General features: G+C 37.4%; 2 protein-coding genes across 2 annotated transcripts in view; both read left to right on the top strand.

Moving 5' to 3' along the window:
* The first annotated feature begins 936 nt into the window (after nucleotides 1–936).
* LOC107655964 (T-box brain protein 1-like) lies at nucleotides 937–6,061 on the top strand. Its single transcript, XM_016443598.1, has 6 exons — nucleotides 937–1,558; nucleotides 1,921–2,021; nucleotides 2,409–2,530; nucleotides 3,437–3,595; nucleotides 3,689–3,750; nucleotides 5,166–6,061. Exons 1-6 carry the CDS (start codon nucleotides 1,053–1,055, stop codon nucleotides 5,899–5,901), a joined length of 1,686 nt encoding a protein of 561 aa, XP_016299084.1. The 5' UTR covers nucleotides 937–1,052; the 3' UTR covers nucleotides 5,902–6,061.
* Nucleotides 6,062–9,552: 3,491 nt separating this feature from the next.
* Nucleotides 9,553–15,955, top strand: part of LOC107655962 (sodium-driven chloride bicarbonate exchanger-like) — a 41,724-nt gene continuing 35,321 nt past the window's right edge. The window contains exons 1-2 of the mRNA XM_016443597.1: nucleotides 9,553–9,865; nucleotides 14,151–14,177. Of these exons, the coding sequence (XP_016299083.1) occupies nucleotides 9,818–9,865; nucleotides 14,151–14,177 (75 nt within the window). The 5' untranslated portion in view covers nucleotides 9,553–9,817. The remainder of the gene's footprint in view (nucleotides 9,866–14,150; nucleotides 14,178–15,955) is intronic.

Genomic DNA, 15,955 nt, shown 5'->3' with positions numbered 1-15,955 from the left:
CACTGCTGTGTGTGTGCACTTTGGATGGGTTAAATGCAGAGCACTAATTCCGAGTATGGGTCACCATACTTGGCCACATGTCACTTCACTCACATCTTTTTTCATTACTATTAAAGACCTGAATGATGTCACATATGTGTGGAGTCTAAATTACTATGAACGTAGAATGGTTAGTGTTACTGAGGGACATAACATTTAAAGTCGTTTTTTTTTCTAGAAAAAAATATTTTTTCAAGAAAGGAACACAAATAAACATTTATTATTGCCAAAAATTGTAAACACTGCACATTTTGTCAACTTTACAAGTACAAATTCAGTGCCTCGGGCATGACAAAATGCTTGGTGTAAGATAGAAATGAGACATTATTTTATGATAAAAAATATTTAAATGCAATAAGTATTTTTATTAATTATAATGGGCATACCAAAGTACTGTGAAAAGCTTTTAACACTTCATTTTGGTGAACCACCACTTTAAAAAGTCTGGGAGAATGAAATATGACCGGAATGACCCTTAACCGTTAAACACTATTGATAAAATAAAATTGTGGTAAAGCTGTTTAACTTAAATTTCTCTGCTAGTAGCATCAAGCCAATTTGCAAAAGAAAAAAATACTGCCTATTTATAAATAATAAGAGGCTAATACTTAAAACAGTTTGCAAACGCTGCTGAAAACAAAACCAAGACCCTTTTGACAAAATAATGGTCGCTATGATTTTTGATTGGTTAACGCGCGCTCAGATTCTTTTATTTTTTATTTTTTCCAGTTTACAATTTTTAAGGGATTCCTCAGTTATTTTAATAACAGTTATCAGATAGCAGGGACTTTTTATACAATGTAACCTATTCGAAAAAAAAAAAAACCCGCTTACTGCTTTAAAGCTATTCTAAATGTAAATACCAGCCCATTCTGCTGTTCTCAAACGCGGAGCACCGTCATATTCCTATAGTAAGCTCGGAGTGAACAGGTTCAAACAGCCTGGCCCACGCAGCAGAGCGCATGTCTGAGGTCTGAACCCACGTTTAACTCCGAGAACTTTCTCAGTGAGTTATGCACCTGCAACAACTTCCCTCACCGTCCGCAGTGTCCGACAAACCGGCGAGTGCGGACAATGTTTTTACGCACATCGCCGCCGCCGGGGACACCCTGGAGAACGAGCCACCGTTGAAAAGACTCTCCACCGGGATGAGAAACCCCTCAAACGCTCTGGACTACGTCTCCGCGGCACGGGGTGACAGTGAAAGTGCGGACAAGTGTGATTTGCCTGAATCAAGCCAAGCGCGCGAGGATTTCGCCTTCTCTTCTGCCATGTTCTCGTATTCGGGGCAGCCTTTACCCGCGCTCCCGCCACTCTCCGGTCCCTACATGACACCTCACCCGATCATCAGCAACGGGCCGTACAATGGGCTGAGCTATGCGTACTCACAGCAGTACGGACAAACTTACCCAAACGCCGCCGTCTATCCTGGAAAAGCCCAGGTTTACCTCTGTAACCTCGCGCTGTGGTTCAAATTCCACAGACACCAAACAGAAATGATCGTTACCAAACAGGGGCGGTAAGTCTACTTCTTTAAGTCTACTTTTTAAATGTATTTTAATTGGTTATTTAAAAAAAAAAAAAAAAAAAGCAAAAGTGACTGCATTGCTTTTTATTAATAATTTAGAATAATGTGTAATATTGTAATTTTATTTGTTGCATATTTTATTAATGCCAATAGCCTATAATTGATTTGTTGGTAATTATTATAAATTAATAATTTTGGGAAAGTATTTTTTTTCTGTTCAGATTATTGGTGTGTGTCTGTTGGTCTGTTTCTGGTATTGCAATGTGTCGTTTATATTTATTTTTAATGTAATTGTTTAATAATAATTTTACTTTTGGAAAAGTGATTTGTTTTTTCGGTTAATTTTCCTGCAGCCGGATGTTTCCGTTTCTAAGTGTTAGTGTTGCTGGTCTTGACCCGACGTGCCATTATAATATTGTTGTGGATGTGATCCTGACGCATCCAGTGCGCGCCAGTGTTTGGAGAGTCCGGGTGCATGTATACTCGGTTTCCTTTAACAATAAAAAAAATGTAAAATACATATGTTACTATTAAACTGAAATAACTAACATTATAATAACTGTAGACTATATTTATTAATATTTGAGTTTTTTTTTCTCAGTGCATTTATAAACCTGCACTCTAAAAAATGCTGGGTTAAATACAACCCAATTGCTGGGTTTGTCCCTATTTTACCCAGCACTGGGTTGTATTTAACCCAGCATTTTTTAGAGTGCAGGTTTATAAATGCACTGAGAAAAAAAAACTCAAATATTAATAAATATAGTCTACAGTTATTATAATGTTAGTTATTTCAGTTTAATAGTAACATATGTATTTTACATTTTTTTTATTGTTAAAGGAAACCGAGTATACATGCACCCGGACTCTCCAAACACTGGCGCGCACTGGATGCGTCAGGAGATCTCGTTTGGAAAACTGAAGCTGACGAACAACAAGGGAGCTTCCAGCAACTCTACTCAAGTGATTTCTTGTTTCATTTCATTTTCTCTTCATGATAAGAATCAGAAGTCTTTTAGTATAGGGTGAGTTCAGAAAAAGCTAGACATCAGGTGAGTAATTGGCAATAATGTAATGAGTTTTTAATTTGCCTGCGATGACCGCCAGCAGCAAATGTTAACATCGAACCAATTTCAGCTGGCACATGAAAAATTACCTTCACAAGACTATTTAGGGGTACAATCACTTTTATGTTAACATGTTGCCATAAAGTAGCACTCTTTTAATTCAGTTCACCCAAAAATGAAAATTCTGTCATTAATTACTCACCCTCGTGTCGTTTCAAACCCCTAAGACCTTCGTTCATCTTCAGAACACAAATTAAGATATTTTAGATGAAATCCGAGAGCTTTCTGACCCTGCGTAGACAGCAACGCAACTACCACATTCAAGGCCCAGAAAGGTAGTAAGGACATCATTAAAATTGTTGAAAAAAGTAGTTATTTTTGTTTTCTTTGTGCACAAAAAGTATTCTGGTAGCTTCATAAAATGATGGTTGAACCACCGATGTCACATGAACGATTTTAACAATGTCCTACAACCTTTCTGGGCCTTGAACGTGTCAGTTGCATTACTGTCTATGCAGGGTCAGAAAGCTCTTGGATTTCATCAAATTTATCTTCATTTTTGTTACGAAGATGAGTAAGAAAGTCTTACAGGTTTGGAATGACTAATTAATGACAGAATTTTCATTTTTGGGTGAACTAAACCTTTAAGTATCACTATGAGGTAAAATGTAATGTTCCATATCATATTTATGTGTGTGTGTGTATATATATTCATTACTATTATATATGGTTTGTGAAGATTCTTATGGGAATGGGAAACAAAAGTAGCCTTTTTATGTTGATTTTTTCTTTGTCCTTCAAGATGATCGTCCTACAGTCTCTCCATAAGTATCAGCCGAGGGTGCATGTGATTGAAATAAACAAGAGTGGAGATGAAGAGACGAGTGATCCCGATCGAGTACAGACATTTACCTTTCCCGAAACACAATTTATAGCGGTCACAGCTTACCAGAACACAGACGTAAGAACTAGTCTATCACTGCATTCGTTTACATTACATTACAAAAACTGTAATATGAACTGATTGAATGAATGTGTTTCTTTATTTCCTCAGATAACACAACTAAAAATTGATCACAATCCATTTGCTAAAGGATTTCGGGATAATTATGATAAGTAAGTGCCTTTCCATGCAAATTAATGCATTGCTAATTATTTCTCTTGCAGGTTTTCAGATTTGAATTTGAATTTTGACTTGACTGCAGAAATTAACATGATGTATTTTAAATGTAATTTAAATAAATGTAATTAAACAACATCTTAAAGCATTTATTTCTGGTAGCACTTTAAATTACAATGTGCATGTTACACATATTCCAAATTAAAATAATTAATTACAAATGCAATGGGTCTCAGACACTAACACTTGCTCGGATTATTTTGGATTTTTACGCACAGGAGACCTTTTCATGAAAAATTTCACATTCATACGAAAATGAATTTGTTTTTAACCTCTTGTAATATCAGTGGAAGTTTTCTAAATGAGCAACCACTTGCCTAAGTTTAGTCATTTGCATAAAACACGCCCAAACCATATATACAGCCTTTCGTCACTCTGAGCAAACGCACAACACTCGCAAAATGTCTCATTAGCCAGCTGTACATATGCGAATCTCTGCGTTATTATTCATTGTGACCTCTCAGATCAAGCTATAACACAGCTTTTCGTCCACTGCTTTTCTTTCACACTATATATTGAAATATTTAAGATGAAATATAGTTTTCATCTTAACATGATCATAACGCCACCCAGAGTATGTGCTTTTTTGTTGTAGATCTTTTAGTCAATTTTAGCACAAAAGTTTTTGGTGAATCATGATTTGTCGGTAAAACAGTTGTACATAGATTTCAAGCACAAGTTATTCAGTTATTCCTACATTTTTTTCACAAGTTGTAGTTGGAATTTTTTTGGGTGATTCTGGATTTGTTGGTGAAAATGTTTGAATGCAGATTTCATGCACAAATTTGTGCATGCACATGCTTAGTGAAACCCAGAGTATGCTTTTTGCATATGTGTGGTTTTGTTGTTCCTATATACAGTAAATTTTAGAAAGACAGTTTTTGGTGAATCCATGATTTTTTTGTGAAAATGTTCATACGCAGATTTCACGTACAAATTTATGCATGCTTCGTGAACCCAGAGTTACTATGCATATGTGTGGTTTCAGCTGTTCCTACATTTTTCACAAATTTTAATATGAAAATTTTGGGTGAGTCATGGCTGGGTGAAATTGTTTGTTTGTTGGTTTCACGCACACATTTGTGTGTACACATGCTTAGTAAACCCAGAAGAGTATGTGATTTTTTCATAGATGTGGTTTCAGTTGTTACTGCATTTTATTATAAATTTAGACAACATTTTAGTATAAAAGCTTTTGGTGAAATAGAATTTGTTCATGAAAGTGTTTGTATGCAGATTGCATGCATAAATCTGTACATACACACGCTTAGTGAATGAGACCCAGTGTCACTAACAGTAACATGGACATTCTAACGTAAAATGTGTGACCTCATTTATTCACTGTCTCCAGAAGTTACAGTGGCTCTGACGCTGACCGATTGACCCCTACACTCGGTGGCTCTCCACAATCTCAGATGCTGCCTGGCTCGCGGTATGCAACGACAAGCACTTTATTTCAGGAGCAGTTTGTCAACAGTTACACAAAGTCCTGTTTTCCAACTCTTACCCCTGACCCTGGCCTTGCAACCTCAAACCAATCCCAAGAGAGCAGCTTGGCCTCCGGGCAGCACTGGCTTGTGTCTTCCACTGCTGCTCCATTATACGAAACCGATATTAACACAGCAGCTCTGCTCTCTTACGCCACAGCGGGGGTCAGAGGTCTGCCTTTCACTGGTGGCACTAGTACAAGTCTGGATTACTACACTAGTTCCGCTGGATGGGATTCACAGGGTTTGCTAGAGAACAGCAGTAAAACCAGCTCAATTCTGCCTGGTTGGGTTCTAGATGCAGGTCTTGAAAGATCAACACGATCGAATTACTTGCCTGAGGATGAAGATAGGTTGGAAATAGACCGGTCAGCTCTTGGAGTTTCTAAGGAGCTGGAAGGTGAAGATGCCACGGATTCGACATGGACCGAAACTCAGTCTTCCATTAAACCTGTCGATTCCAGGATTTCGGAGGAGGCGCAACTGAAAAATCCTTCTATCAGTCCAGTTTCAGACGTTCAGACTGCGAAAGACATGCAGAACAGGGTCAAAAATGGGATTAAAGAATCTGACTTTTTTCATTTCGACACTCAAACATAAACCTGCCTGGGCTGAGTGTGCAATTAAAATGTTGTTAATATGGAAATAGCATTATGATGATGATTTATGTATACAGCATTTATTTATTTCCATGTTACACTGCATCATTGAAGATGAACGAGAACTGACATCCCCAACTATCTAAACGCTGTATTTGACGGCTCATATGGCTATAATCTGGTCGTGGTATTATAAAAACAAAAGCAAAAAAAAAACATACATTAAGGTCAACATGTCTGTATTTGTTACAATATGCATCCCCAGTATAATTAATCTAAATACATTTTCATTAGCTTAAAAATCACAGCTGTTTAATATGAACATTTTTATTGATTGTGATGTATCAAAACAGTAGCTATCTTGCTCAAAAGAACAGGTCTTTTTTAATTAGATGCGTATTGTGAAATATCGAATATGATTATGTGAAGTCATGACATTCTGCTGCTGTCAGAATGTTTGATGTGTATAGCCTATATGAATTATCAGAGGTTGAGTATAAATAAATCCCACAAAAACTCAAATTACAGTTTACATTCGGTTGCTTATTTATTGACGTAGTAGTTTCAAGATTGCAAGTTGGTGTGAGTGTATTAAAATATTTTACAACACTGACACCTAGCGCGAATGCAAGCTGTTGGCAGTTCACCGGGGTTTGGAACACCGGTTATGTGTCCTTGACCTGGAGGAAATAATAGTTTAATTCACCCATAAGCGATAGGATTAAACACGGCAGCAGAATCTATCACTAAATACAGCTACACACTTTCTTAGTGTACATTACAGTGAAGGGATCAAGAGAAGAATGAAGCTCCTTCAGCAGCTGTTGAACCCGAAATAACCAGAGACCACCTTCACAGAGCCGGCCAAAGCATGCATTAGTATTTTTACGCATTTCTTGCATAAATAAATGAATACAAAAAAAGAAAAGTTCACTCAAAATTGACATTGAGCCATTTTATTCAGCTATGTTTGGCTTGACGTATAAATGCCACTTGCTTTGTATGTGGAATGAACGTGGTTAGGGATATTTTTACTAAAAGACGTAACACGTTCTGTATACTATTTTTCACACAGAGCTATCATGTGGATTTATAAGACTGGGAGTGTAGGCTGCTATAGTGCAAGTATAATAAATTATTTTTTTTTATCTAAAAATGATCCCCATCCACCCCCACCATTTTGGTGCTTTAAAATGTAACAAATATTTCCTTTTTGTGTTCCACAGAAAAATAACAGAATATGGATTTTGAGCACCATAAGGGTGAGTAAATAATGAAAGTATTTTGGGGGAACTATTCCTTTACTATTTCAGCACCAAAATTCTATTTGAGTATTTATACATTTTTTTTAAATGCACACAAGGTGGTGCCAAAGGAAGAGTTTATTGACTACTCTGTTAAAGTCCAGCAGCAAAGCACTATATGCAACTGTTTACATTTAATTAAGAGGTGTAAAGGGTCAACAGTTTTTTTTTCTGAAAAATAATGTTGTATAAATTGTTCGTGCTGTAAATGTAATTCCACTGCTGGTACTGACCTATCTGTCAAATATAAATCCATCATGGATTTGAAAGTCACTTTCTGGGCACTTACCCTTGCATGCTATTGGACATTTCCACTGTTACTGGCCAGGAAAAATAGATTTTGTGACAACATGCCCATAGTAGTCATGTATTCCATATATATATATATATATATATATATATATATTACTTTTTAATTTTGGGGTGCTATGTGATTTGGTCATGTTTTCATGAGATTCAGCTCACAACTTCTACAACCCTTTCTTTTTTGTTCTCTTCTACCCATTAAACACAATTCTCTGTGTCATATCGGAGATATAGTATTCCCATATTTTTACATATAGTATTACATTCACTGCTCTTTGCTCCTGTCAACAACTCCGTAGAACCATACAAGCATTTCACAGAAGCAGCTGTAACTGCACTTAAATATGCTTTTTTAGGAGTTTGCCCTGCTTCTTCATTGATTGCACTGAATGTGAATGTATTGAAGCAATATCTACAGAAACAGTATAATTATATGAGAATCTCACTGAATTCTCCTGTAGTGTGATTCTCCTGTAGATGTTTAACAAGCGGTTTGTTTATTCTCTTCTTCCGATATTATTGTGCCACGTCCTCTTCATTCCCCAGGCTGATATCAGCTCTCAGGGTTTAAAGCGTCCTGGCTCCACGCTTCTGTTTTATCAGACTGTATATCAGTTTAGTGGTCTCCACCCCAGCAGATATGGCTGGAGGTGTTGCTGTCGTGTAACTCTTCTGATAGCAGGTAAGATCTGCCTACTGGATGGAGTTTGACATTTATATTTGTTTGGATTTGCCCAACTACTGTGGGAAATGAGGCACTGTGATTCAGAGGGACTCTCTAGTCTCCATCTGATATTTATGTTAATATTCAGAGAGAGGACTAAAGGAGTCTAAGACGTGGGACGGGTCTGAAGTGCGGCTCTAGTAATGAGATCCTAGGTGTGGAATGTGGTGTTTTACTAAACAGCAGCATCCCTGTTTTAGTGTGGGCTTATTTTGACGGGGTTCAGGCCTGCCCGGACCTGCAGGACGAGCAGCAGGGCTTTAAGAGGAAGCACCCACAGCAATACTAAATCGCCCACCCCTATGTGACACTGGCACAGTTAATGCTTGGACACAACAGTTCCCTGTGCACAGCCTACTATTGCCAATACAGTTACTTCATTACTAAGATTATCATATTTGGTTACATTATTGATGAAGATGATTAGATAAACAGAAATTAAAAATAGATTAAAAGTGCAATGCAATACAAAAAAAAAACTACTTGTCAAAAAATTGTTAAACATTTTTTTTTAAATGTAAAAAAATATATATATATACATATGTATATATATATATATATATATATATATATCGTTTAAATGTCGTTTAAAAAACATACGCGCAAATACACACGTTTTACTTAAAATTGTAGGCTATAGTTAGTGAAATATAGCCCATGTAACTAGCCCCCGTGTCCCCTATATAAAGAAATTATTTGAAAAGACTATAAAAAGTCAATATTTTTAGGAAATCAGCTTTTTTATTTTTTATTCAGTGATAGGCTATTAAAACATTTTTGACTAAAATAAATCCATATAATTTAGATGTTAAACCAGAAGCAACATTTTTTTTAGGTCGGTTTTTTTTTTTTTTTTTTTTTTGTTGTTGCTGTATCAGGAACAGAGCTGCTATGTATGTGTGTTTGATTATGGACACAGTTTCATTGGCCCCATCACCAAAGAGAGATACCTGAATAATAGATATGGGCAAGGGCAGAAAAACTGTCATCTACTCGCGGGGGAGGAACAACAGCACTTCATCCAGTTTATTGCATTTCCCTCTGCAGAAACGAGAAGCCAGCAGCACATGAATCCTGCAAGCAAAACCCACACAACCTCTGAGAAATGTAAGTATTCTGGACCTCCCATGAGTTAAAAATATAAATACTTAATAATATCCACTGACCGTGACCCACACACACACAAACTCTACATCTAGAAAATCCACAGATATCTTTCATAGGTTCATCTTTCCATGACTCATCTCCTGAGAGTATGATTCGCGTCAGGGCATAAACACACTTGTCAATCTCACATTTAGTAAACCGAAGCCTCAAGTGTCCGTTTGACCCCGGAGTGTTTCGTCCGTTTATCTAACACGTCCCGGTGGTTTCCATTAACTCACGTGCTGCTGGTCGCAGCTGCGTCACGCGAGCTCAAAACACGCCGAAGAAAGAGCGCGCGCGAGTGAAGAAAGAAGGAAAAAAACCAACGGTTACTACACTGCCACCGAAACCGCATCAACATACATGACGTTTTCTCTACGCTCCTAGCAATATTCCCTTCATAGACGAACAAGACCGTATAAGGCAGAATATCAGGGATGGACGTGAAAGATCAGGGAGCGCAGATGGAGCCGCTGCTTCCTGCGGTAAGAACCTGTTTCATTTTTCATGTGGGATCCGTCAGTGAGGAACAATGACAAGATGCTGTTGTGTGTGGAGGAAAGCGGGTTTCGGTGGTTCGAGCCAATTATGGCCATCATTAACCCACCACCATTGGAAGACAGTGTGTTTTAATTATTCATTGCACCTTTAATACAGACTCATTTGCTAGGAAAATGGCTTCACATTACATGGACACGGCGTTTGTAGTGTGACTAGGTTCACACCGGCTTGCGTGGATTATGCATTCAATAACACACGTTTAGTAATGTGTAATGATGACAGACAGTAGGAGTAGGAGTCAAATTTCCCCTGCATTAGTCTTGAATTTGATGAGGCCTTCTCGTGTGACATTTGATTTCAGCTGTTCGCCTAATTTACTATGTATTGCCATGGGCATCTACAGTTGGGGAGGCCATATACTGTATACAAATTTAAAGAGATAGTTCCAACATAGGCTCATTAGAGAAACGAGCCTTTACCTACATTTCTGCAAAACTCCAAACAAATAGCATAAAATTCACTGCAGTTTCCAACTCAGATTTACACTTAAAATCACCAACAATATTTATTTATTTTCATGATTACGGAGCAGATTATCAATTAACAAAGACTTATTTTTGTGTAGTTCAAAACACTTTACTACAACGAGTTATTTGTATACTAATACACTGACATTTGCATCACATATGCATGTCCATATGTAAGCCTATGGCTTTTCTAATTTTGTAAACTTGCTCGATGGCTCACCTGGTACGGTATTGCATTTGCAATGTGAAGTGCTTGGGTACGAGTCCTGTGAAACACAAATTATGATAAAAGAGCTTAAAGACTTCTAAAAGCAAGCCAAAATGGCATGGTTGCTTCAGCAAATTATTTTTATTGTTAACACTGTTGGTTAGGTTTTGTGTAGGTTGTATGTTAATTATAAATTAAATGCAATAGAGCATAACTCTCAGCACCACTCATCAGGCATTTCATTTCTGACATGCCGTGCGAATGGCTGTGTCCCAAATGGCACACATCAGGTGCTCTTGCGGACTTACAGCCGCCGTGTACGCGTGTCTGTTAAGTCCACAAGACCGTAGGGTGTCCCATTCGTCATTTTAGCTTTCAGAAGGGTGCTAGCGAGCGCCCCATTTACGGTCACTATGCACCCTCGATGCTCACTTCTGCCGAGCCTGCACTGAGGCGAGCTCCGCAGCAGGCTTCTACCCGACAGTCAAAGCGGCATACGTCACGAAAGTGTGGACTCAGAGGAAGACCGCGAGGTTTTAGGGTGCGATTTGGGACAGGGCCAATATCTACAACAACCAGTGTAATGAAACATTGCCAGATTTATGTTCATCTCTCTTTCAGAGATAGAAATTGTCACATAATATCATTGTGTAGAAATGTCGCAACTGGCACGTTTTTCCAATGAGCTTGTTTTGGATAGTTAACCCAAAAATGTAAATTCTGTTATTATTTACTGATATCGTTTCAAACCAGCATAGCTTTTTTCCTATAGAATATGAAAGAAAACATTTAAAAAAATGTCTTTACAGTATTTTTGTCAATACAGTAAAAGTCAGTGAGGTCCATTTGTTTTGGACCACATTGACTTTCGCTGTACGAACAAAACCAGTTAAAATGTTCTTTAAAATATCTTCTCTTGTGCTCAGCATAAGAAAGAAAGTCATACAGGTTTGGTTTGACATGAGGGTCCAGAATTGGTTTACAGCCCAAACACCTGATTAATCGCAGCATATTTCATGGCTTTTCCAGCCTATGTTTCATAATCTGTTGGATAAGTAACCCCCAAAATAAGCAGCACTCTAGCCTCTTGCTGTAATTGCTCTTCATCCATGTAAAAAAAAAAAAAAATGATTGGATCAACCCAAAAAAGCAGCAGCCATCTTAACATGGGCTCAGAGCCAGGGTCTCTGCTCCTTCATCACTGACTGTTTGGTGCTGGAGTTGAGAAGAGTTGGCCCACATCCTATTGATTCTGCCACCCGTTCAGTCTTGAGCAAAGACACACACACTCACTCGGCTCCTCAGAAGATATTCACTCCCATACACACTGTGTTTGTGGTTTGCATTCCTGTCTAAACCCTTACGTGCACATTTCAAAGGTTTGCTAAGACGGTGTACACTTACAAAATCCTTAAGTACAGTTTGTGCATATGCAGCAGCAAGGTGTTATCAGTCAATTCCACCATTTGAACACCGTTTTAAACTTTATCCATGCACTAAATTAATAAAAAAAAAAAACAGTTTTAGAACAGTGTAGTGCAAGACAAGAAGCAGATGCTGACCTCGGAAGTACACCAAGAGAGTATTCATAGTTTTGAGGAATGTATTAGAAGTTTCCATTCAGGATTTGGGCCAAAATCACTATTAAGTTGTCATATTGTCAGGAGCCAAGGTTTTAATGACTAATAATATGCAGCATTGCTTAATAAAAATAGGCAAAAAGGGGCCATTTACTTTACTGTTCAAAAGTTTGGTGTCGGTCAGACTAAATAATGTTTTTGAAAGAAGACTTTTATGCTCACCAAGGCTGCATTTATTTGATAAAACAGAGTAAAAACAGTAATATTGTGAAATATTGTTACAATTTAAAATAACTGTTTTCTGTTTTAATATTTTTAAAATGTAATTTATTCCAGTGATGGCAAAGCAGAATTGTCAGCATCATTACTCCAGTCTTCAGTGTCACATGATCCTTCAGAAATAGTTCTAATATGCTAATTTGCCGCTCAAGAAACCTTTATTATTATTATTATTATTATCAATGTTGAAAATAGTTGTGCAGATTAATATTTTTGTGTAAAGTGTGATACATTTTTTTTTCAGGTTCATGTGGAAATCTTTTGTCACTTTTGTTCACTTTAAATGCATCCTTGCTTAATAAAAGTATTAATTTCTTTACAAAAAATCTTGATCCCAAACTTTTGAATGGTAGTGTACTGCCCCAGTTAAGTTAAAAGTATTTTTTTTTTCTTTCTGAGATTATATATGGCATAAAGGCTGAAAAACTGAACAACATGTTGAAATGTTTGAAAAAATGCAGTTCAAATCTAAAATATAAAAAATATATTTTTTGTGATCATTTGGCTGAGCTGAGGGACAGATTGAACACATCATCACTGGGCTGGCAGAGGTCCAGCGGTCGGTTGAATTGTTTCTGATGCGCCGGTTGAATCCACTGGGCTGGTACATTTCACTGTAGCACTCAATGTGAGCTGAACCGATGCCAGTGATCTGAGTCCCAGAGGGCCTTTTCTGACCATCAAGTCACTGCCCGCTTAGCTGCAGCTGGTGCCCTGAATGCTGATGTGTGTGTGATAAAACAGGTCAAAGAAGAGTGAATAATCTTTGTCTATCAGCCGTAACACAGGAATTAGTACATATTTTTTTTATTCTTCATGTTTTGTACTGTTCCTTCATCTGATCTTCTGAATCATGTGCTGAGTCTTTAATTCTGTGGTTAATCTTTTAAGACCTCATAAAATCAAAATGAGAGTTTTGTGGCTTTTAGTGCATGTCTGCTAACATTGAGAGCATTTATATTTTAGTAAAACTTGACAAAAGTATCCTTCTGCGAATATACATGTACAGTTATTATCTTTCGGGACCTAAAATATAGATATGGTGCGGACAAAAAGCAAATCAGGATATGATATCATAGAGTGGACCTTCTTAATTGTGTGTCGAGGTCAATAAATCTCTTAAAATATAGGATAATTTGACATTTTATGACAAGGCGAGGTTAGTTGATTGATTAGGATGTGTAAACTCATATGCATTCGAGGTGTAAGGAAAATATATTATTTTTTACTTGATTACACCAAGTAAATACCACATGACATTTTTAGATTTGTTAAATGTCAACATGTTTTGAAAATGTTACAAAAGTATTTCAAAACCACATGAAACCAGCATGAATACAAAGATAACATTTCTTGATATGTTTTATACTAGTTTAATTACGGTGTTAAAAATTTACCTAGTTTGGATTTCCCAGTCAAAAATGATTTCCCTGTAAAAGTGTTACAAGGTGGGGAAAAAATCCCAATCAGTACAAAAATGACTATAGTTGTTATACCCTGTATGCAAAATGACCAGAACACAACATTAGGGTTCAAGTTTTTTATGCATATGCTTTAAAAAAACCATTGCGTGTAGGTTGTAAAAGTCTGAGCTCTTTCTGACTGTAATGATGTGTGTCGTGTAAATACTCAGTGATGGTGCGAGTGATTTTATTGCCTTTCTACTCCTCTGCAGGTTCAGAGTCCTGCTAGTGATAACGGGGTGAGTCCCAGTTCTTCATTTCCTATGTTATGCTTTTCACAGCATGCACACAATGCAGTGGACTTTGGATTTAATTACTGTTTTGTTTGCGAGAGTGAGTGAGTGTCTGGTTTTCATGCATCCAAATGATGCGATTCATTGTGACTGATTTTCAGTCAATTTTTAATGTCCCCATGTGAGACTGATGCCACTTGACTGGATATTTGTAGGCACGCAGTGAAGCTTGTCACTAGCTGTTAATTCAAATCTCCATCCACAAGCTTTTGGTCACCGGGAGAGTTTAAGAGATATTGAGATGTTTTAAGCACTAATCTTTGTTTAGTCTAGAGCGGCTGTGAGCCTAGAGAGAGAGAGAGAGAGAGAGAGGACAGCATGTAGTGTTGGTCATATAGTGAGCTGGAGAGGAGCCAGTGTGAGCAGACGGCGTGACCGGGGAAGCATGCTGCTCTGGAGGACTTGGAGCTCTGAGGCTACATCCACACGAAGCCAGAGCTTTCCGTATCCGATCTTTTTTTTCCCCTCCTCTCAAGAAATATCTGCGTATACACGAAACCACGGAAACGATGTAGTATACATGCCAGACCAGTATGTGGTGCTGTAATTCTGCCACAGAGATACACTAAAAACGGAGAAGAAGACTTGGACTATGCGAATAAATCTTGCGTGTGGTATACAAACAAACATGGAACAATACATTTGTTAATCTGTGTTAATGTTAGTTAATAAAAAGGCAATCGTTCAGTGTTTGTTCATGTTGTTGTTGCTGTTACGTGAGGTAGCGGTGTCTGACTAGGGGTGAGCGAAGGGGTGATGACATCAACGTTTCCCAAAATATACGGATTGGCTGCACACACGAAAACGCAAGGGTGTCGTTTTTAGATTTATCCACTCTGGGACCCGGTTTAAAAAAATAGCGATTTCACTCTTCCAAAACGCTGGATCCGTCTGGACGAAACGCCAATACGATACAACATTTTTGTGTATACAGCTAAGCGCGTCTACGTGTGGACAGGGCCTGAGACCTGTTGGGAACCTCAGCCTGCTACATGTCTCTATATGCAGAGATTTATAGGACTGCATGCTAGATTCATCACTTTAATAACCAAACACACCCTGCTTAAAAGCCCACAGTGCTCGTGGGAATGTTAGCATCCAAGAGCTGGTTTGTCAAATAATGCGCCTGAGAGGTTTGCTGGAAATGTTGATTCTTATGAATGTGAAAGCTGGCAAAAATGACATGAATGGGCAAATGATGAGTAGATCATTAACTTACAAAAACTTAAATTCTTTTATTTCAATGAAATATAAAAAATAATGAAAATGACAAAAACACACAACTAAATTGCTAAAACTTTAGCTAAAACTACCATGAAAAAAAATGTATTCAAAATATCAATAAAAATATCACTGGTATCGATAAGGAATTTCTGGTCAAATCATTGATAATCAACAGATTTAAAGGGGTCATATGATGTTGCTAAAAAGAACATTATTGTTACAGCCTTATTCCAAAATGAATTAAATTTCATTATTTTCCTCAAAATTCTACAAACAATACCCCATAATGACAACGTTGAAAGAAGTTGGCAAATTTATTACAAATAAAAAAACGTTGTCTAGAAAGTTACAAATCTCAAAGTCCACTCCAAAGGGAGATATTTCGTTTTTTAAAAATCCCTTTTCAAGAACTACAACGAACAGCTCGTTTGGACTACAGCGTTGGTTTCCGGGCTTTGTGATATCACAAAGCGGCCCATTAGAATATCATTAAAAATAAT

This window comes from Sinocyclocheilus anshuiensis, unplaced genomic scaffold, assembly GCF_001515605.1.
Source record: "Sinocyclocheilus anshuiensis isolate Anshui unplaced genomic scaffold, SAMN03320099.WGS_v1.1 scaffold51, whole genome shotgun sequence".
Classification (NCBI taxonomy): domain Eukaryota; kingdom Metazoa; phylum Chordata; class Actinopteri; order Cypriniformes; family Cyprinidae; genus Sinocyclocheilus; species Sinocyclocheilus anshuiensis.
The sequence above is the reverse complement of the archived record's forward strand: the minus strand, read 5'-3'. Positions and strand labels throughout refer to the sequence as shown.

Coding starts and splice junctions, on each gene's coding strand:
- LOC107655964 (XM_016443598.1), top strand. CDS start 1,053: ATGCACCTGCAACAACTTCCCTCACCGTCCGCAGTGTCCGACAAACCG. Junction 3,596..3,688: donor CAGCTTACCAGAACACAGAC/GTAAGAACTAGT, acceptor TTATTTCCTCAG/ATAACACAACTAAAAATTGA. Junction 3,751..5,165: donor TTTCGGGATAATTATGATAA/GTAAGTGCCTTT, acceptor CACTGTCTCCAG/AAGTTACAGTGGCTCTGACG.